Raw genomic sequence first — 23,937 nt, 5'->3', positions numbered from 1 at the left:
AAAATGCCTGAATTCTGGGGGTTTAATAGCGGAGGCTAGCTACGCGCCCCACAAATTGCAGTAATTACCGAGGGTTTTGTAGTTGACAGAAAATAAAACTAAATAGGGGGTTTAGAACTCCCGCCATCCGAAAAAAGAAAATGTAAGTAAATAGTAGGGATTTTACACCTCCCCCATCTGAAAATATAATTTTTTATTACAAAATACAAAATCAACACCTATATTTTTATGCTACTATATGTTTTTACTTATTTTTAATTTCCAAAATATAAATCACTCAACTATTTTTAATTCAAAGAAATACAAAACACACAAAAAAAAAAATCATTTATGAAAACTTCACCAGCTCCTTCACTTCTCCTCTACATTTCTCTCATCGCTTCATCACCATTTCTCCGTCATTTCTCCACCACTTCTTCAACTATGTAAACTTCATCTACTTTACGAGATTCGGAATCGAGATAGCCATTTTAAGGTAAAAAAGAAATCGCTTCTCTCACCTTTTTTTTTTATTTTCCTCATCTCAATCTTCACAAATCGGAAAGTTTTGTACAAATTTCTGATTGTATTCACTAGGTAAGTTCATTAGTTTGCTGTTTGTATAGATGCATGGAGGTAGAATTAAGTTAATTTTGTTGTACTTTCGTGGATGAAGAATTCGAAATTGTCAAATTTGCCAAATAATGAACTGCATTTGCCTACTCTTTTTGTGTATTTTGTGGTAAAATTAGGTTAATTTGGTTGTACTATTAGTGGTTTAATTGTCTGCTAGTATTTGTGGTAGAATTAGCTATTTTTCCAGAGCACTGTTCATTTGTGGTAAATTTTGTAGGTCACGGATTCGATTGGCGGAATTAATGGCTAATGCTTAAGCCTGCAGGATAGATTGCCTACATTACACCCCTTGGTGTACGGTCCTTCATGGACTCCCTCGACATAAGAGAAGTTTTTAGTATAATGTAAAAATTGCTTAAAATTTGTGTTAAGTTAGATTCTTTGGCCCAAAAACAAATTTTCTTTTCGTGTTTGACTTTGTAATGCGTCGAATGAGTAATCCTGTTATGAATTACATCATATTGTCACAAGGAATGGGTATACCAGTAGGAAAATTGGCTCTGTATACTGTATTCGGAGGAGTCAGACCTTCAGCGGTACCAAAGCTCGTTAAAATTTATATACTAATTTGATTTTGTAACTATGAACATCATATCGTTTTGCTTCGCATGTGCAGTGTGTACCGATAACCATTGATGTGGGAACAAATAATGAGCAACTATTGAAAGACAAGTTCTACATTGGACTCAGACAAAAAAGAGCTACTGGCGAGGTCAATTTTATAATAGCATAACTCTATATCGTACTTGTTGTAAATATAAATTGAGACTTGCAGCATGTTCTTAAGACATGTATGTTTCTTTTTTGCTTCTTGTAGGAATACTACAACTTTCTTGAAGAATTCATGAAGGTTGTGAAGCAAATCTACGGCGAAAAAGTTCTTGTACAGGTTAGTAATTTGAAACTTGTTAAGGACCAAATCGCCGTTCATGTAACGTCTAAGTCTGATATTTGTAACGTCATCTGCAGTATGAAGATTTTGCGAATCATGACGCTTTTGAGTTGTTGGTGAAATATGGTACCACACATTTGGTATTCAATGATGATATACAGGTATGCTGCTTTTCTTTTGGCCTGATCCCATTAATGCTGCAGGGGACAGCTGTTGTGGTACTTGCGGGGCTTGTTGCATCGCTTAAGCTGCTTGGATGGTCCTTAGTTGAGCATACGTTCTTGTTCTTTGGTGCTGGAGAAGTAAGTCAAGACTTTCTTTTAAAGAGTCAAGTTTTCAATCGTTTCGGTAGACGAGCTATGTCTAACAACATGTAAAAAAGGATACAAATGGTAGCAATGAATAACTAAGGGAAAGAATACAACAATTCGATGACATCCCACTCATGACGCGATTTACATTTGGAGGAGATATTATGCATTTGAAATCATATAATCTTTTTGCCTCTACTCGTGTCGATAGCAGATATGGATGGATTGTTTTCATTAAAACATATTGAAACAATCTTAAAGTCATTACATTGTGCTTCATGTCGATCTCTCCGTGATCACAGGCTGGAACTGGTATAGCTGAAATCATAGCACTTGCAATTTCAAAAAAGGTAAAAGATTTAGGTTGCCAATGGTTTGTCAAAGTCGTATTCTCGTTTAGTATGTTTGATCACTTGATAAATTGTGTTTGTTATCTGTAGACAAACGCCCCTGTGGAGGAAGCGCGTAAATAACTATTGATCTCACACTTTGCTTGAATATGTGATGCCTAACCATGGGGAGCCAGCTACAGTGTCATTACCCAGATTGGTTATCTCCCAGTCCATTAAGAACATAGTTGTTCAGATACTGTGGTACAACCTCATTTTTATGAGGTAACTACTTTGCCTGTCAATCTGGGAAAGGGTCTTGCTTGCTTAAAACTACAACTTTGCTTTTGTGAGCAAAGTAACCTTTGACAAGGTTCTTATGTATCAAAATGGACATGATACACTCCACCTCATCAACACCCATATCAATCTCAAGCCACTTTAGAGCTCTAACAATTAAGTTTAACTTGATTTGGTGAGCTTTATTCTGAGCTTTATTCTGATCTTTCTGCTTCTGGATAATAGAGATCTTTTTTAGTAACCTCTGGTAAACTTGGAGCTCTAGCTTGTCCAGGACAAGATAAAGGCCAGACCTAAAAAACTGGACTTCATGTTCCTGCAGAGCACGTCGAAGAAGTCGTAGATAATGGGAAACTTGACCTGTATGTAGCACATAATGGGTAGATTTGGCTCTCTTATCTAAAAGAAGCAGCTGGTAATGAATGGGCTTGACGCAGGTGCTATTTTAGGAAACTCACAATGTTATTTTCAGTCAAGTACAAGTGCATCTGGGTTGAGCTTAATCTAAAAGTATTATATGTCCCTGTAACTTTCTTTTTGCACTAGAAGGAAATCTCCAGACAAGCAGCATTTTAGCAATAGAAACAAAAAAAAAAGTTGACTAAGTAGGAGTTGAATCCTCATATGTAGATGTTTTTTTGATGTTCAATTGAAATATGAGGTGGGTTCTCATAAAATGTTTCCTTCAAAACCTCTATGGATTGGAACAAAATGAAGATGTGCTATGAATGTTCGATCCCTATTCACAAGAATGGTATCTTATTTTTCATCGAGTTTATTAATTCCTTTGAAACCCCTATAACATGTAAATACATGTTTTTTTCTTGAATCTATAAGCCTTCAGTAACAACAAATGAAATTGACAAAGTTGTGCATCAAATGATAATCAATGCTGGCGCTTATCCATCTCCCTTAGGCTATGGGGGGTTTCCGAAGAGTGTGTGCATATCCGTCAATGAGTGAATGTGTCATGGAATACCTGACTCACAGCAGCTGCAGGTCATTATCTTTTCATATCATCCTCTTGCTTAAACTTTTTCTATGTGTATTCAAGACAAACAGTAATATACTGTGCAGGATGGAGACATAATAAACATTGACGTGACCGTTTACTTGAATGTAATTTGTCGATGCCCCTTCATTATTGTAATAGATTACATGTGCTAACTTTTTTACTACTAGCCGGTCTTTACCCTATGTATTTAGAAGGACATTTGTCTTCTCTTGAAAGTTCTGCCGTTGAATTATGGCTGAACCTTGTAAATTGTAAGGATCATTTGTTCCTTTTTCAGGGTTATCATGGCGATACGTCAAAGACCTTTTTCTGTGGTGACGTGAGTGAATCCATAAAGCGGCTTGTAAAGGTATAGATTTCGTCAATTATGAAAGGAATGCTGAAACAGTCTGGTTATTAGTTTAACGAAGTTTTAGCTTCTGAAAAGTTAATCAGAACACTGCTATTTGAAATTGAGCTCCGCTATGCTAATACTGGTTAAGATTTAAGATACCAATCAGTATTAACAATAGAACTACTGTCTCTTTTATCATCCGATGCTCGTTATATTGATTATGTCTGTATTATCTTACTGTGGCAGGTGACTGAGGAGTGCTTGCACTATGGAAGTGCTGTTTGCAGAGATGGTGCTCTTTATAGGAAGATAGGAAAGAGGATCAGGTAATTTTCTGAATATGATATTATCGTGAATTCGTGATTATTATTTGGTGATATGGATATTTTGAAGCTTCAACAGTCTATCTATTTTGAAGTTCCTATACGTGTCAAACTGTTTCTGTCTAACATATACAAAAACTTTTAGTTATTACCACTAAAAAATGTCGGTAGTGAAATTTGCTGCTTCTGATGAAACTTTGAATAATTTACTGTGATTTTCTTGAATATTGTTGGCAAACAGTTAATGTCATTTCTTGTGTATGTACCTTATTTTTTGTTGACACTCTTTCTTGGACATTGAACTTTTTGGACTTTGATTTCAGTGAACATGCTGAAAAATTTGGTTATGGTGTTGTTGATCGTTTTGTTGGACATGGTATTGGGACAGTATTTCACTCTGAACCACTCATATTTCATCACCGTAAGTCACTCTCATTTTGATCAACTTTGACATTTACTACTGCATTTGTGTTCATCCGGTAAAATATCTGAAAGTTGTGGAAGAGTTATCTAGAATTGTGAAGACCATGCTTAATCTAACACAAAACTAATTCTAGATAGGTTTACTTTTGGAGGAGTTGGTTGTGTTTGTCCTGTCCTTACTTTTCTCTAAAGAACAGGTTGTTTATGTATACAGCCTAGGATTGTGATGCATTGGTTGGTCAGAGTGCATAGGCCGCACCCTAGGATTGTGATGTAGACAGCCTACTCCAATGCAAGCAAGCATTAGTGGTTGCTTCCGTGGCTCGAACTCGTGACCTATAGGTCACACAGAAACAGTTCCACCATTGTGTGTTAACAATATAAAAAATAACAAGGTAGATTATAGTTTATATGAAATGATATCAAAACATGTTCAAAAATTGGTTATTTACTTAAAGAAACATTCATATTAACATGCAGATGCCACTAGTTGCCTTATTCTATTTCCACGAACTTCTTAGTTGCTAATACGATATTTTATGATTAACTGAATCTCCTCTTTTCATTTCTTATTTGCAACTAGTATAAAATGCATAGACTTCAAAGGGAGTAGTCACTTACCTCTCTTAGCATCATGACATTTACCCTTTAAATTGAATGTCACCTTCACAGTGAAAAGATCGTTTCATCACCACTTTAGTCTTGTTTTTTAAAGAATGGATGCCATGATTTTTGAAGTTGCTATCTCTAAGTAATTCCTTGAGACCTTGACTGATAAACTTAGATCACTAGCTGTATTTATTGGGTCATAGTGATCATGCCCCATTGGACGCTAGAGACTCTAATAGATGGATCGCTATACGTTCTAATGGCTCATGTTCCTGCAGAGCAGAAACCCAAAGGGGTTTATGTCTTTCTCCGCGACTCACTACAACAATTACAACGCCCTCTTTCTAAGGCTAAAGTTATCTCCTTCAATACCCATTTATTGTGTATTTTCTTTTGCAGCCAGGTGATGTTCCATGAACTGTTGCAAGTCCTTTCTTGAGTTTGGATGCTAGTGAAGACTTTTCATCAATAAAAGCAAGATTAACCAACAGTTTTCGTAGTGATTTCAAGTTCCTTTTAATCGTAATGGTTGGGGTGAATAAATTATTTCAATATAGCTTGTAAAACGAATAGTACACTTAATGATATATTTTTGTGTTTGAAATATGTTTTATTTCTTAATACTAATATGTCCTTTTAGGTTTGGACTATGATGTACATGTTAATTAGTCATTAATATTTAAAATTGAATATAACTAGCAGATGCTGTAAAAATTTACATGTTCATGAATTGCACGGTTGGAAACTCCTGTTAATTTTAATGTGAAATTCATAAATTCCGGGGGTTTCCGACTCCCAGACTCACAAATTGTTGGGGTTCTGATTCCCAGAATATGAAGTGCAGGTTTATTGATGTCAATTTTCGGGGTTCAAAACCCCCGCTAATAACCCCTGCTACTGGTAACAGTGGTTGGTGAAAAACCCCTGTGACTTACTTGTCACAAACCTAACAGCAGGGGGTTTTGCAACTGCCGTAACAACATATTGCGGGGGTTACTGACCGCTGCAATATGTAATTTTAACTCGTAATTTTAACTCCCGCAATTTGAACATTTTTTTGTAGTGTACAGACAATGCATTTAGTTAACTAAGTGGTGTTGGCCACAATTTTTATTTTTTTTAGAGTTGAAATTCGAAAATCATGTTTGGCCATAAAATTTTAAAATGGTTATGCAATTTAAAAAAACACCAAAAAATTGTTTTCACTCCAAATCGCTCACAAAAATTCAAAAAAAACTCTAATTTCCAAATACTACCACCGTCTAAATTTATGTGATGAAGTTTTAATGGGCACGAAGTTCAAGAAATAGAGGAAGACTTTGTAATGTTCCAAAACTATCTTTAAGATAGTGAATTTTTAAATAGAAGAGCAAACTTTTGTGGACTTTTCTGGAAAATAAGTGAGACCCAACATGGATAAAAAATTGATATTGTCATTAAATATATGTCAAATAAGGAAATATATATTCTTTTGGCGATTAACTAAAATGTAAAGTGTGTCACATTAATTGGGACAAACAATTTTCAGGTTTAAAGTAATTTATTTTCATAGTCAAACAGACCCTAAGTGTTTAAAGTAAACTGTTCATTTTACAAATAATTGGTCTAGTATGGTATTAATAATTTACAAATAGCATCCATAGGATCATTTATGGCTGAACAATGCAAATTTACATCATTTAAACTTCGCAACTTGCACTCTCTTTGCTCTAATAATATTGGGAAAATGCATAAGTACTCCCAACCTATGCTCAAAATTTCAGAGACACACTTATAATTTATTAAGTTTCCATTACCCCCCCTCCCCCCGAACTTATTATATAAATAATTTTCTACCCATTTTCGACCTACGTGGCACTATCAACCAGATAGCTTGAAAAAATTATCAACACGCACTGGGCTCAGAAGATAGTGCCACGTAGGCCGAAAATGGGTAGAAAATTATTTATAAATTAAGTTCGGGAGGTAATAGGACCTTAGTATAGTATAAGTGTGTCTTTGAGATTTCGGGCATAGGTTGGGGAAGTACTTGTGCATTTCTCCAATAATATTTAACTATTTCTCTTTTTATATCCATCTAAAAATAGCTTTCCTTGATGGAAAATTCTCCATCCAACCATTCAAGTCAATAAGTTAACTTTTGTTTTGATCGTAATGTTTAACTAAATTTTCTACTTTTTCATACTTAAACCTATTAATCTAAAAACTTGTTAAATGATATTTTATAAAAAGCTTTTTACCAGCATAATATAATGAACTGTTGTGTTCACAAAGGTGAGATCATCATTGTGTTGGGACTGATAGTGGATGAAGCCTAACCTTTTATATTTTGGAAGGCAAACGAAAGCTTTCAAAGTGGGCAAAAAAGAAATCTATTAATTTTGCCAAGTATTTAGGGGTCTCTATTAGGGGGATGTGTAGGAAAGAGTAATTGATTTGTTGTGTTGCATAGACAATGAGACAAGAAGTAATGCAATTTGATGTGAAAAGAACCCCAATAAAAGGGTCATCATTAAAGCAGGCTTTTTGAAATAAGGAAGGGGGGGGGGGGTTGGATGTGATATGTATTCAAGAAACAAAAATGGAGACTCTAACAGATAGCATTAGTAGAAGTGTGTGAGTGTGTGTTAGGTGTCGTATGGGGAAATAGGATATACCTTGGGTGTTAGGGGGGACTTTAATGACATAAGATTCCTGGAGGAGAGGTTTGTATGTAGGGTGATGTCTAGGGCCATGGAAGAATTTTCAGAGTTTATAAACAATCTCTCTTATTAATTTGTCGTTAACAGGTAGCTCTTTCACATAGTACAAATTAGAGGACTCATCTTCTCAATCGAAAATGGATAGATTCCTTGTGTCTACATCTTAAGAGGAGTTGGCACCCAATTTGATCCAGGTTCCTCCGTCCGCACTCATCTTCTCTTTTGCCCACTTTGAAAGCTTCCAAAATAGCAAAGGTTATGCTTACTCTTTCCTCCGTCCGCCCTTCTTTTCAAAATTGCATTACCTCTCATCTCATTTTCAATGCAACACTACAAATCAATTACTCTTTCCTCCATTGACCTAATAGAGACACCTAAATATTTCCCAAAATTAATATATTTCTATTCAGCCCACTTTGAAAGCTTCTGTTCGCTTTCCAAAATAGCAAAGGTTATGCTTCATCCACTGCTAAGCCCAATACAATGATGATCCCACCTTTGTGAGTGAAATAGTTTATTATATTATGTTGGTAAGGAAACTATGTATAAATAGTTTTTAAACAAGTTTTTAGATTAATAGGTTTAAGTATGAAAAAGTAGAAAATTTAGTAAAACATTACTACCAATACTCAAGTTAACTTATAAACTTGAATGGTTGGATGGAGAATTTTCCATTCAAGGAGAGCAATTTTTAGATGGATGAAAAAACAAAAATAGGTAAATATTATTAGAGCAAAGAGAGTGTAACACCCCAAAAAAAAATTTAAGTTAAGCTCCTAACCATTCTTGGATTGCATATAAGGCCGTACTAAGTGACTCTTAATTTTCTTAGGTGTTAAGGTCAATTCTTTAGTGTGGGAATGAATTCGGATATGAATTAAGGTCACTAGAATCTCCTAGAACAAAGTTAAGTTGAAAGTTTCCTTACCGATTAATTTTTTATGTTAGATTCTACTTGGATTATCAAATTAAAGGTATTTGAATCTTGTTTCCAACGCCGCCTATTTCTTATCAATCCGAGTTTCGTGTAAAGAGTTATGACCATTTTTAGCAACCTGATACAGTGCAGTGACGAATTAGCCGACGAAAAATCGTTAAAAAGCAATTTTGTCTTTTTACCTCTCAGAAAACCCTAAAAGAATTTCTTGACTAATTAAAGACCAAAACCAATCAGATTTGCATCTCTTAATACACCATTTTTTCTCTCTCAAACCCTAAGACAAAACCCTAAGGAAAAAAATCAAAGTAGAAGACTCCATTCGAGATTCTTTCAATCTTTTTCAAGATTCTTCTTCAAGGTAAGTCTTTCTCCAAGAATTCCATTCTTTCCAACTCAATTTTCTTCATAAAATTATGAATCATTAATGAGAATCCTAATTCTTGGCAATAGAGATTTGAAGAAATTAATTCAAGAATCTCAAGAAAGGTTTTCTTGATTGTTTACCTTCAAGCTAGGGCTTCAAGGCTTCTAATCAAGTTCTTATTCAAGATTCTTCAAGAACCTTGTTCTTCCAGGTATGTAAGGCTATCATAGTGTTGGACTAGTTCGTCCTCACACCCTACATCTACTTTCAAATCAGTAAAAGAGTAATCTAGGTTCTATCCCTAGATTTGAGTATTCTTGAGATGAGTTGATTTTTGTAGTTCTTGAGTTCCTGATTTCTTTTTGTAAATTCTATTCCTAATTATTGAATTTCTATATGTTATGCATTGAGATTCTTGAGTTGATTTGTTCATATCCATAATTCCACATGAACCCTATGAATTGAGTCATAAATTTTGAGAACTTTTTTTAAAGCCAAAACTTGAGTTCTTAAACTGAAATTTGAGAAAGTAAAGATGAGTTTTGCAAAAAAGGTTTTCTAAAACATGAGTAGTATGACAATCGAGTATGCCATCAATGTTTAAGTAGTATGGTATCTAGATATACCATGAATGTTTATGCAGTATGACTTCCCGAGTCATCAATGATCATATTATAATATGATTTTGAAATGTTTTTGAGAAAGAGTTTTCAAGTATGAGTATAAGGGGACTATGTATTCCCAGAGGCATCAATTTTTACCTTGATAAAAGAGAAACTGAGATTTCTAAATGAGTTATGAGTTCAAAAGTTATTTCAAGAGCAGTTACCTCTTTTAAAAGGGTAGTTTGAGCAATTATCTCAAACCAGAGGAAGAGTTATATTTTTTTAAAACATATGAGAATGAGTATATATTATTAGGAGTAGTATTGAGCACTAATATGGGGGAGAGTTCAGACAACTCACAGCCCCCATAAACCATGTATGCCAACATGGGTAAAGGGTCATACTTTTTAGATGATTCCTTATTTCTTTTAAGCATGGCTTAGTGGATCCACTTAGTTAAGGATGTCCTACACTCCAGTAAGGTATAGGACAGTTCTGGCAGCATAAGCGAGACGTTGTATCATCACGTTGCTCATAGTGATGGTTGTCGTTTAGGTTATCTCTTAAATAAGAGTAATTAGTTATTATTATATTTTTATATATATTTGAGTTATTATCTACTGTTCTAAAAGTTTCATGTATATAACATCTTTTATTGTTGCTTTCATTTTGAGTTGAGTATCTTTAGTTTGAGTTGAGTTGAGCATCCTGAGTTGAGTTAAGTATCCTGAGTTAAGTTGAGTATCCTTGAGTCGAGTTGAGTATTCTTGAGTCTTATTGAGTTGAGACGAGATAAGTATGTCTTCCGTTTTATTAGATCAAGGTTATACTTATGTTGCAGAGTTCCCCTTACATTCTCGTACATTTCATGTACTGACGCCATGTCAAGACCCGAGTCTACACCCTAGACGTGGCCGACACTCAAGAACCATTGTTGGTCCCCAAGCGAACCCTCATCCTGACTTACTACAAGCGGAAGGCTAACTTAAGCATGCAAAAGCTTAAAACTGAATTACAGTGCAAAGATTTTCTCAAAATGAATAACTTAGAATATAATAGAATATTCAACTAGCGAAAAATTGGTAACTCAAGTCTTGAAAATATTTAACAAGATAAATGAAACAGACTTCTTAAACTCCACTGTCTATATATGAAGCCTCTAAATGAAAAATATGGAAGTCGGGACAAGACCCACGACATCCTAACAAAACATAAAAGTAAATGAAATCCTCTGGAAGCTAGGAAATTCACCATAGCTAACTCGAACTCCCTGTGGTATCAACGAAGCTCCTATTGATGATCCTGAATACTTGTATCTGCATCATGAATGTATGAGCATATAAGGGGAATTATAAAGCGTAAACATAAGCTTGAACTTAATAAATTGGAAACATACTTACCTCAACTCAACTAAACTTATAGAAACATAGTTTAACTCACCTCAAGGAATACTCAAGCATACTCAAAAGTACTCAAACTTACTCAACTCAAAAGTACTCAAGGGTAAGATACTCAACTCAGAAATAAGGTTCTCAGCTCAGTGAAATGGGGCTCCACTCAATAATAAGGTACTCGACTCAATGAAACACAGTCCAACTCAAGGTACTCAAGAACAAAGCAACAATAAAAAATGCAATATAAGGAAAGGTTTTAATACATTAGATAGCAACTCAATGTAGTGAAGAACAAAATAGTAACTCAATTTGTATATAATAAAGTATAATATAACTCTGTGGGAGTTTCTCTAACTAATAACCATCATTATGAGCTATGTCATGATACAGCGTCTCGCCTACGTTGTAGGAACTGTCCAATACTTTGCAAGGGTACAATACCTCTCAACTAAGTGGATACACTAGTCTATGCTAAAAAACATTAAGGAATCATCTAAAAAGTATGACTCTTTCTACCCACATTGGCTACGGAGACTTGAGTTATTATGAACTTATCCCCATATCAGTGCTCAATACTACTCCCAAAATATACTCAGCTCATATGTTTGAAAAAATAACTCTTTCTGTGGTTTGAGATAATTGCTCAAAACTAGCTCAAAGTCTCACTTGGAAATCGGTGTTTCATCTCTTGGTTAAATGTGAAAACATTTACTCTTTGGGAATATTTAGTTCCCATATAATCTTTTGAATAAAATGAACTTCACTTTTACTCTTACTCAAATCAATGCTCAAGTCTTAAAACAAGTTTAAAGCATTTGTAAAAGACTTCTTAAAATATGGTCCATGCCGAATTATGGACGTGATGACTCGATGCAAGGTTTTCAATAACCATTGATAGAAATCAATTTTGGAACTCAAGATCCTCAATGATACTACTCATTTCAAGAATGTTCAACTTGGAGGGTTCCTGCGGGATTATGAGCATGAACTACTCAACTCAAGGACTCAAAAATACTTCTCATCTTAAGACTGCTCGACTTATAGGATTCATGCGGAATTATGGGTATGAATAACTCAACTCAAGGACTTCATGGGTAACATGTAATAATCTCATGATTAGGAAATATAGTCTCAAATGGATTAGAAACTCAATACTCAAGACTTAGAACTTGAAGATACTACTCCTCTCAAAGATACTCAACTTATAAAGTTCATGCGGAATTTATGGGCATGAATGACTTGACTCAAGGGTAAACATAACGATATGGAACTCGTGTATACGACTCTTCTCATTCTCATACCTACTTTCTCAAAACTTAACTCAAATCGATAGTGGATCTCAAAGGATTCACAATTGAACTCAAAGGCTTTCTTGAACTCTACTCTTAACTCTCTCTTGAATGTGAATTATGAATTCAAGAGTTATGGTTCATGCTATAAAGAATCTCGTGATGACAAAATAGACTCATGAATACATTCTCCTCACTCTCATGCTCTATTACTTGAGTCTTGAAACAAGTTATAAGAAATTGTAGAAGACTCCTCAAAAAGACTAAAAGGGACTTTTCTCGAAATGTTCGAATGAACACTCAAGACTTAACTCTCAAATCTACCTTGAATTTGAATTATGAATTCAAGGTAATAAATAGACTCATGAATACATTCTCCTCACTCTCATGCTCTATTACTTGAGTCTTGAAACAAGTTATAAGAAATTGTAGAAGACTCCTCAAAAAGACTAAAAGGGACTTTTCTCGAAATGTTCGAATGAACACTCAAGACTTAACTCTCAAATCTACCTTGAATTTGAATTATGAATTCAAGGTAATAATTCATGTTATGAATGATATCTAGGTGTTTAGAAGTATTTTAGAGTGTTTAGAATCAAAAGGGGTGAAAATACACTTCATTGGAGCTCAAATGGAACAACCGACATAAAAGGAGTGGGGGCAGGCGACCCTGGCGCGTTTCGGGCGCGTGGCGCCAGCCCCAAACTTCAGAACATCATTTTGGGAGCACTTTTGAGGCGCCTCCCCAGCCTCTTTGGAGTAGCTGGGGCGTGCAACCCCAGCCTCTCCCTAGGCCAAGTTCGACGAATTTCGTCTCTCGTTTTCTAATCTTAAATCGCTTTTAATCAATTTCTTTTCTCAAATTTTCCTTATATTCAATTATCCAACCTAAGTACACACTAATCCACTCAAAACACTCACTTTCATATCAAGAAATCATCAAAACCCCAACAAAACAAGATTTAGAATGAACTTCAAGAACACCAATCAAGAACTTAAATCCTTTAACTTTTGAGAACGAAATTATGCTGAAAATAACATGATTGGCGTGTGGGTGAATGAACCAAACACTATGGAAGCTTACATTCCTCTTAGGGATTAAACCCATGGCAAAAATCCGCAACAAAACTCAAGAACCTCGACGAACGCTTTGATCATATCCTCTTTTCTCCTATTTTCTCTTCTTTTCTCTTCTTGTACTATCAAATAAAACCCTAGGCGTATATTAGGATTATAAAACTGAACCTAATCATATTAGACCCCTAAAACATTACTAAAAATGAATTAAATCTGATTGGGTAAGGAAAAGACCAAAATATCCCTTACTATTTTCGGATAACTTTCCTTAACTGGACAGCCTGACTTCAAAAGGGCATATCTCACTCATCCGAACTCGAAACTTAGCAAACTCGGTGGAGTTGGAAAGATAATTCAAAGACCTTGCATTAGCTATCTTGTAGCATACCTAACTAATCATGTGGTAAGAGTTATGGTCGTTTGAATTTTACCTAAATCTTAGAAGAACTTAGGAATGACTTGAATGAATTCTCTCTAGTTCATTTTGGAACACAAGGTACTACATCTACTGACCTTAAAACTTAAGAAATTTTTAATTCCTGCGTAAAATCCCGCTCACTATGAAGAACGGTTCAAGTCTTAGTTCAAAAAAATTTCTGGGGTGTTACAATATCTCCCCCCCCCCCCCGGGATCATTCGTCCTCGAATGATGACTGGACTGGGTATGGAATGGGGGTTACTCTTACTAAGGTCTAATTCTAATGGTATGTTTTTACTATATTCAAGCTTAACCCAAATCCTTAGGTTCGGGTTCTATACCTCTCTATAGGGGAATCTCATCCCAAAACAATTACTCTTTACCACCACATTCAAGCTTAGTACTTCTAACATCTCCATTACTAACAGAACCTCTGAAAAGATATCTCCCATACTCTCTGGAACTCTTTACTATCTTATTCTCAAACACTTGACTTGATTTCTCATCTTGCATCTCCCCCTTAGGTCTAAAGTTGATACTTGAAAGCTATGGACCTGTTCCATTATCTCTAACTGGTCTACATCCTCGTTTACTCTAACACTCGAGAGAAGTTTATCTCATGACTACCGAACTCTCAATAAGAAGGTACTAAGACCTCTTTCTAAGGTGTTTCTCTTAACTTCTTTTGATTACATACCCTCTCGGTACACCTCTTAATGCTCTTTTTACTCTTGTGACTTAGCCACACTTCACTGCCCTTATCTAAAGGTTAGGGTCTCTCACTTCTACTACTCACATTCATTGCAGTAAACATCTCAATTCCTCACCTACTCTATGTAAAGTCTACTAGATCAAATCTCAAGACTAGCATCATCACCCTCATGTTGTCATTCTTTTGATCATGACACTCATCTCAAATTAAAGCTTAATGTTCATTACTAAACCCGAATATCAATATGATTGCTCACCTACTATATTATTCCTTATTAATCGATCAGTTTTATAACCTTCTGAACATCATGACCCTCTCAAACAAATCATAAGCCTGGCTTAGATCCATCACTTTATGAATACTCTGTGTTTCTATTCAACACATATATTTAGCCTCTTCTAACACGATGACGTATTGACATCAACTATATTCTGGTTAACAATAGACTCTAACTTATCTTGACTAGTAACTATTTATCTACCTCCTATCATGAGATCTTCACAACTCATCACTTCTTAGTCTACCCATAATGGAAAACTCCTCATTACTAACTTACTAGGTTCATGACTATAGTAACACAGCTTGTCAAAACACCATCTCTCTTACTTAGATTACTAAACCTATGCATACTTTTCTCTAACTCTGGCCTCTTTCTTTACTACTGCTCATGATCTCGTAACTCATGCTACTTTTTAGGGTGAAAATATTACCCGAGTTCTAAACATACTTTCTCATAGGAATCTCAGTTGAAACAAGGCTTAAAGAAGAGAGTACAACTCGATTTTAGCTCAAATGCACGATTCACATAAATAAATCTTTATGGAATAGCTCAATTGCAATATTGAGAGTATGAAAGAAGGGAAACTTTTCTTAAATGTCTGTAGTCCCTCATTTATAGAAATGGGGCCCTCACAACCATAAACAAGATCCTATTGACATGGCTTAATAGACATCCTAGGACACTTGAACTCTGTGCTCTGATTCCAAGTTTGTCACGACCCAAGTCTATACCCTGGATGTGGCCGGCACTCAAAAACCATTGTTGGTCCCAAAGAGAACCCTCATCCTAGCTGACTACAAGAGGAAGACTAACTTAAGCATGCAAAAGCTTAAAACTGAATTACAGTGCAAAGATTTTCTCAAAATGTCTCAAAATGAATAACTTAGAATATTCAACTAGCAAAAAATAGACAACTGAAGTCTTTAAAACATTTAACAAGATAAATGAAATAGACTTCTCAAACTCCATTATCTATCTTTACAAAGATGGAATTCGGGACAAGACCCATGACATCCTCACAAAACTAGAAGTAAATTGAATCCTTCGGAAGCAAGGAGGATCACCATAGCTAACTCGAACTCCTTGTGGTATCAACGAAGATCTTGTTGATGATCATGAATACCTGTATCTGCATCATGAAACGATGCAGGCCAAATGTCTCAGTACATGGAATGTACAAGCATGTAAGGGGAATTCTAAAGCATAAACATAAGAACTTAACAAAATGGAAACATACTTACCTCAACTCAACTAAACTCAAAGAAACATAGTTTAACTCACCTCAAGGAATACTCAAGCATACTCAAAACTACTCAAACTTTCTCAACTCAGAAGTACTCAAGGGTAAGATACTCACCTCAGAAATAAGGTTCTCAGCTCAGTGAAATGGGGCTCAACTAAATAATAAGGTACTCGACGCAATGAAACACAGTTCAACTCAAGATACTCAAGAACAAAGCAACAATAAAAGATGCAATATATGGAAAGCTTTTAATACAGTAGATATCAACTTAATGTATTGAAGAACACAATAACAACTCAATTTTTATATAATAAAGTATAATATAACTCTATGGGAGTTTCTTTAACTGGCAATCATCACTATGAGCTATATGATGATACAGCGTCTCGCCTACACTGCCAAAACTATCCTATACTTTGCTAGGATATAAGACCTCTCACTAAGTGGATCCACTAGTCTATGCTAAAAAGCATTAAGGAATCATCTAAAAAGTATGACCCTTTATACCAACGTTGGCTACATGGTTTATGAATAATTGAGTTATTATGAACTTGTCCCCATATCGGTGCTCAATACTACTTCCAAAATATACTCAGCTCATATGTTTAAAAACATAACTGTTTATGTGGTTTGAGATAAATTCTCAAAACTAGCTCAAAGGCTCTTTTGCAAATCAGTGTTTCCTCTCTTGGTTAAATGTGAAAACATTTACTCTTTGGGAATACTTAGTTCCCATATAATATTTGAAGAAAATAAACTTCACTTTTACTCTTACTCAACTCAATGCTCAAGTCTTAAAACAAGTTTAAAACATTTGTAAAAGACTTCTTAAAATATGGTCCATGCCGAATTATAGGCGTGAACGACTCAATGCAAGGTTTTCAATAACCATAAATAGAAATCAATTTTGGAACTCAAGAACTTCAATGATACTACTCATTTCAAGAATGCTCAACTTGGAGGGTTCCAGCAGGATTATGAGCATGAACTACTCAACTCAAGGACTCAAAAATACTTCTCATCTCAAGACTGCTCGACTTATAGGGTTCATGCAGAATTATGGGTATGAATAACTCAACTCAAGGACTTCATAGGTAACATGTAATAGTCCCATGATTAGGAAATATAATCTCAAATAGATTAGAAACTCAATACTCAAGACTTAAAACTTGAAGATACTACTCCACTCAAAGATACTCAACTTATGAAGTTCATGACGAATTTATGGGCATGAATGACTTGACTCAAGGGTCTACATAACGATATGGAACCCATGTATATGACTCTTCTTGTTCTCATACTTACTTTCTCAAAACTTAACTCAAATCGATAATAAATCTTAAAGGATTCACAATTGAACTCAAAGGCTTTCTTGAACTCTACTCTTAACTCTCTCTTGAATGTAAATTATGAATTCAAGAGTTATGGTTCATGATATGAAGGATATCGTGATGACAAAGTAGACTCATGAATACATTCTCCTCTCTCTAAGCTCACTTACTTGAGTCTTGAAGCAAGTTATTAGAAATTGTAGAAGTTTCCTCAAAAAAACTCAAATGTGCTTTTCTCGAAATGTTTGAATGAACTCTCAACTCTACCTTGAATTTGAATTATGAATTCAAGGTTATGAATCATCTTATGAACGATATCTATGTGTTTAGAAGTAGTTTAGAACCAAAAGGGGTAAAGATACACTTCAAGGGAGCTCAAATGGGACAACCGACGAAAAAAGAGTGGGGGCAGGCGATCTTGGCGCGTTCCGGGAACGGGGTAGCAACCCCAAACTTCAGAACCTTATTTTGGGTGCACTGCTTGGGAACCGCCCCAGCCTCTCCCTAGGCCAAGTTCGACGAATTTTGTCTCTCATTTTCTGATCCTAAATCGCTTTTAATCGATTTATTTTCTCAAGTTTTCCTTAGATTCAATTACCCAACCTAAGTACACACTAATACACTCAAAACACTCACTTTCATCTCAAGAAATCATCAAAATCCCAACAAAACAATATTTAGAATGAACTTCAAGAATATCTATCAAGACCTTAAATCCTTCAACTTTTGAGAACAAATTTACGATGAAAAAAATATGATTGGCGTGTGGGTGAATGAACCCAACACTATGGAAGCTTACATACCTCTAAGGGATTAAACCCATGGTGAAAATCTGCAACAGAACTCAAGAACCTCGACGAATGCTTTGATCCTCTCCTCCTTTCTCCTCATTTCTCTTCTTTTCTCTTCTTGAACTCTCAACTAAAACCCTAGGCGTATATTAGGATTATAAAACTGAACCTAATCAGATTAGACCCCTAAAACATTACTAAAAATGAATTATACCTGATTTGGTAAGGAAAAGACCAAAATACCCCTTATTATTTTCGGATAACTTTCGTTAATTGGACAGCCTGACTTCAAAAGAGCATATCTCACTCATCTGAACTCGAAACTTAGCAAACTCGGTGGTGTTGGAAATATAATTCAAAGACCTTTCATTAGCTATCCTATAGCCCACCTAACACATCATGTGCTAAGAGTTATGGTAGTTTGAAGTTCACCCAAATCTTAGAAGAACATAGGAATGACTTAAATGAATTCTCTCTAGTTCTTTTTGGAACACAAGGTGCTACATCTAGTGACCTTAACACTTACAAAAATTTTAATTCCTTGGTAAAATATCACTCACTACGAAGAACGATTCGAGTCTTAGTTCGAAAAATATGGGGTGTTACATGCCATTTGCCTGCATGGTTTCATGATGCAGATACAAATATTTAGGATCATCAACAGGCGTTTAGCTGAGGTCATGTGGTATTCCAGTTAGCTATGGTGAGCCTCTTGTATTCCGAAGGACTTCACCTTTACTTTATAGTTAGTACTTTTGAGATGTTGTGGGCCTTGTCCCGATATCTTTCTGTAATAGTAGTGGCTTCATAGATAGACAAAGTTGAGGAGTTTTCTGTAATTTCTTTCTTTTGAGTTGTTTTATAAACTCTGAGTATATCTTTTGAGTATTGTTCAAACTTTTTAAAGTTGAGTATTTGAGTTTAATGGGATTTGATTCAATATTAAGGTTTTTTATGCTTGAGTTAGTCTTCGCTTGTATTCAGGGGACCAGCAATGGTTCTCGAGTGCCGGCCACGTCCAGGGTGTAGACTCTGGTCATGACAGAGAGTACAGGTTATGAACTTTAAAAAATGTAATTATGCATTGTTCAGTCATAAATGTGTCTATTGATGACATTTTGTAAATTATTATTACCACACTAGAACAACTATTTGTGAAATGAACAATTTACTTTGGACACTTAGGGTCTGTTTGACCATAAAAATTGTGAGTACCTAAAAAGGTGTTTTTATTTTCAAAGTGAAATATGTTACTTCCTCAGCCCCAATTTATGTGACACTTTTATTTTTGGTGAATTCCCAAAAGAATGAAATATTTCCTTATTTGTCAATTATTTAATGTCAATATGAACACTTTATCCATGTTGGATCCTACTTATTTGCTAAAAAAACCCATAAAAGTTTGTTCTTCTAACTCAAAATTCATTATTTAGATTAAGGATGGTTTTAGAACGTTGCAAAGTCTTCCTATATTTCTTAAACTTCGAACCCTATCAAACATTATCACATAAATTGGGATGAAGGAAGTATTTTGAAATTATAGTTGTGCATGGTTATGAATAAAAATTAGCGTTGTTTTTGAATTTTTGTGCGTGATTTGGAGTGAAAACAACTTTTGGGTGATTTTCAAATTGCATATTTCAACTTCAAGTTGAATTCCAGATTTCCTTTTTTTTTCCCAAACATGATTTTTCAAAATACAACTCAAGAAAAAAGTTTAAAATATTCATGGCCAAACACCACTCAGTTAACTAAATGCATTTTCTATATTTGAACACAAGAAAAGTGTTAAAGTTGTAAAATTATTCTTTTAACCCTCCTAGCTTCTTTAGCATGTGATGACAAAGAATAGTAATGAATAAGAGAAAAACAAAGATTGAGAAGAAAAGTTCAAGGAAGCAAAATCAAAATCATATGTGCCGCATTAGGGATTTTCAGAAGATTATTTTGGTATGATTTTAGTTGATTGATTTTGGATTTTGAAAAAAATGCTCATTTTTGCATTTATTATAAAACTGGATACGTATTGATGAGTTAGATCCATGCACTTATATTGATTTCCTTAATTAGCAATTTTTACATGGTTTAGAGATTACTTCTCTATTTAAGTGTTACAAGTTTCAGCGACAATTTCCTTGGGTGAAATGTGAAAAGATTGAATAATTTAGAACTAAAGTTTATTGTTCGTGTATGATGTAATTATTCATTCCAAATGTGTTCTACTTCATTTATGTGTCACAAGAAGGTGATGATCATTTACTTTATACCAACATACCCCTACCAAGGATTTGAGGTGTTGGCTTGCCTATGAATTTTTTATAAAATAAATTTAAGATATTTAGAAACAATTCTTGAGGAGATTATGGTTTTGTTTTGAGTACTTATTTGGGCAAAAGAGATGCATCTTGGAAAGTGGGTAGCTTTATCACTTTTTACAAGTGATATTGAGTTGGCACATGTCTAGATTACTCTACTTTGTTCTTTCCATTGTAACTAACTAGTTGGAAGTTGTAGTTCCTCAACAGTTGATCTTCCAATAAATACATACTTATGCTCAAATGTACAAAACATACTCTTTCTCAATTTGAGATAATTGCTCAAAATATCTTCTTAAAAAAGGTAACTGCTCTGAAATATCTCTGAACTCATTAACTCATTTCAAAATCAAGGTTTTTTTTTTCTCAATATAAAAAGTGATACCTTTGGGAATACTTAGTTCCCTTATACTCTTACTCAATTCATATTTGAAAACTCTTTCTCAAAATTCATCTTTTGCTCTCCTTATAAATCAATTGAAAGAAGAAAAAAAAACTGCTCTGAAATATCTCTGAACTCATTAACTCATTTCAAAATCAAGGTTTTTTTTTTCTCAATATAAAAAGTGATACCTTTGGGAATACTTAGTTCCCTTATACTCTTACTCAATTCATATTTGAAAACTCTTTCTCAAAATTCATCTTTTGCTCTCCTTATAAATCAATTGAAAGAAGAAAAAAATTGTTTTGAAAAGATTCTCAAATTTAACTCAACAGTAGGGTTCATAAAGAAATATAGTCATGAACAAATAACATCAAGGATCTCAATACAATGATATATAACTCAATACTCAGGAATTAAGAACTCATAACTGAAAAATATAACTCATCTCAAGAATACTCAAAATCAAGGATAAAACCCTAGATTACTCTTTTACTGAATTTAGACATATGTAAGGCGTGAGGAAGAATTATTCCAATACTATGATAGCTTACATACATGATTATGAAGCTATTAGAATGAAAACTTTAGTGTAGACTATATTTATCTTGAGCTTGGGGAAGAACATTAGCTTTCTTGGAAGAAATCTTTGAGCTGGGAATCTTGAGGCTTGATCTTGAGATAAGAAAATCTTTTATGAGGTTCATAGAGTGAGAGATGGGAACACCTTGGATGGGAAGTTTCTCTATGTATCTTGAATTTTTTATTTGAAGATTTTAGGGTTCTGGATGGATAAGAGGAACCCTAGGTGAGTTTTAAGAGGATTTCTAAATACTTGAATGTTTAAATTGATGATTTTGAGAGGAAAACTATTTATTTGAATGATATACTCAGTTAAAACACTCAAAAACAACTAGAATAGGGTTAAAAGTTTGGGAAATGACAAAAATAAACTAGGAACGCGTACATGAAGTTTCTTAAAAAATTTACAACAAGTTTCATGGAAGGTCTACAGTTCGTGGAAACTTCCACTATCTGTAGGTCCAGTAGTAAAACATCGACTGCCTGAAAGGGATTCACCAAAATGGACATAACGTTTTACTCCGAACTCAAAATGAGGCGAACTTAGTGGAGGTAAAAAGAGGACTCATAGTCCTTAAATTCGATAGATCATGGGCCACCTGATTCATTATATTCTGAGAGATATGATCATTTGAAATTGACCTAAGTATAATTTTATCTCAAAACTTAATCGGTAAGAAATCTTTTTTGTGCTAGGTGTTTCTTGTGACCTTAATTAGGTGTATAAACATCGAGGTATATGTTTAGTAATGGTGGAAAAAGACTAAAAATAACTATTCTTAAAACTGACACAAGTCATCTACAGAAGGCCATCTACGGTCCGTACAAAAGTCTACCAACCCTCTGGTATAAAACATGTTTGCTTTCCACATCTCTAAAGTTGGGTCTATGGATCCTTTCTATGACCCGTAGGAACTTTGATGGAATGTCTTGCTCAATCATAGGAAGCTTACTGGGGTTGTTTCAAGACTTGGGTTCTGCGAGGCCTTTGTACGAACCGCAGAAGTTTCTATGAGCCGTAGTCTGGTCCCTGAAACTTAGACCTGAGAACACTTTTTCAGAGCATGGTTCTAAGAACCCACCTATGGTTTGTAGATACTTCTACGAGCAGAAGATTTCTTCCGTGGCACCAGTCTAAAGAAATTTTTTTCTAGGTCTGATTTGAGTTGGAATTTTTTGGGTGTTACATCTATAATATCATCTCTAGTGTACTTTTTTTTAATTTAACTCAAGAAGTTATTACACGAGATTGTCTCTACTTTCCAGAATGCTTTTGTGGAGGGTAGACAGTTTCTAGATGTAGTGCTGGTGGCAAATGAAGTGGTGGATTTAGGGAGAAAGCAAGGAGTGTCAGGTGTGTTGTGCAAACTTGATTTTAAAAAGGCATGTGATCATGAGAATTAGAAAGTCCTATATATCATTAAACTTCAAATGGAATTTGGGGAGACGAGGTGGAAATAAATTTATTTTGCATCGCCTCATTGAAAGTTTTTTATGTTTGTGAATAGTGACCCATGTGGATTTCTTTGGAGTTTGAGGGGTTTAAGACAAGGATATCCCTTCTCTCTGATATTGTTTACTTTAGTTATGAAAGCGTTAAATAGGATGATGAATAGAGTTATTTTAGGGGGTTACTTAATGGGCTTTAGTGTTGCAGTTAGAGGTTTAGGGACAAGCCAAAATAATCCAACTAGGTCTCAGTTGCATCACAAAAAATCAAGGTATCATCCGCAAATAACAAATGAGACACTAAGACTATTCCTAGATCTAACCGCAACACTGAAACACATCAAGTAACCCCCTAAAACAGCTTCATCCATCATCCTATTTTACACTTTCATGACTAAAATAAACAACATCAGTGATGAGGGATCCTCTTGTCTTAAACCGCTCTAACTCCCAAAAAACCAAATGGGTCACTATTCACCAACATAAAAAGTCTCACCGAAGATATGCAAAAATAAATCCATTTCCTCCTCTTCTCCCCAAATCCAATTTGAAGCATAATAGAATCTAGGACTTTACGGTTCGTATGATCATAAACCTTCAAGATCATGTTATTAAAACGCACCTAACACTCCCTACTTTCTCCCTAAACCCACCACTTCATTTTCCACCAGCACTACATCTAGAAACGGTCTAACCTTCACAAAAGTATTTTACAAAGTACATACAGTATCTTCTAACAATTTCCAAAGCTAATAGAAAGCAGCTTAGAGATGATAATATAGATACTTCCCACTAGAATAATATGTGTATATTCCTTCATACTTCTAGCTCTATCCTTTTTAGGGATGATGATAGTTGACATCCCTATTTTATTCAAATAAGGCACAACGTCACGGTGACTGAAAAAATGAT

At 34.7% G+C, this 23,937-nt stretch overlaps 1 protein-coding gene across 5 annotated transcripts; it reads left to right on the top strand.

Moving 5' to 3' along the window:
* Positions 1–310: 310 nt before the first annotated feature.
* LOC102584966 (NADP-dependent malic enzyme-like) lies at positions 311–5,801 on the top strand. Of its 5 annotated transcripts, none has more exons than XM_015311575.1 (11): positions 311–475; positions 833–959; positions 1,087–1,151; positions 1,232–1,327; positions 1,433–1,504; positions 1,585–1,809; positions 2,121–2,168; positions 3,740–3,811; positions 4,043–4,122; positions 4,443–4,540; positions 5,551–5,801. In XM_015311575.1, the coding sequence occupies exons 3-11, from the start codon at positions 1,089–1,091 to the stop codon at positions 5,556–5,558; spliced, it is 762 nt and encodes a 253-aa protein (XP_015167061.1). In that variant the 5' UTR covers positions 311–475; positions 833–959; positions 1,087–1,088; the 3' UTR covers positions 5,559–5,801. The 5 variants fall into 5 exon arrangements, 4 of the variants coding, with proteins under 4 accessions (XP_015167061.1, XP_006353972.1, XP_015167060.1 ...); XM_006353910.2 differs by having other exon boundaries at positions 833–1,151; positions 1,585–1,668; positions 1,711–1,809; XM_015311574.1 differs by having other exon boundaries at positions 833–1,151; positions 1,433–1,465.
* Positions 5,802–23,937: the final 18,136 nt, after the last annotated feature.

Source organism: Solanum tuberosum, unplaced genomic scaffold (assembly GCF_000226075.1).
Source record: "Solanum tuberosum cultivar DM 1-3 516 R44 unplaced genomic scaffold, SolTub_3.0 scf00165, whole genome shotgun sequence".
NCBI classification, from domain to species: domain Eukaryota; kingdom Viridiplantae; phylum Streptophyta; class Magnoliopsida; order Solanales; family Solanaceae; genus Solanum; species Solanum tuberosum.
This window is presented reverse-complemented; position numbering and strand designations above follow the sequence as displayed.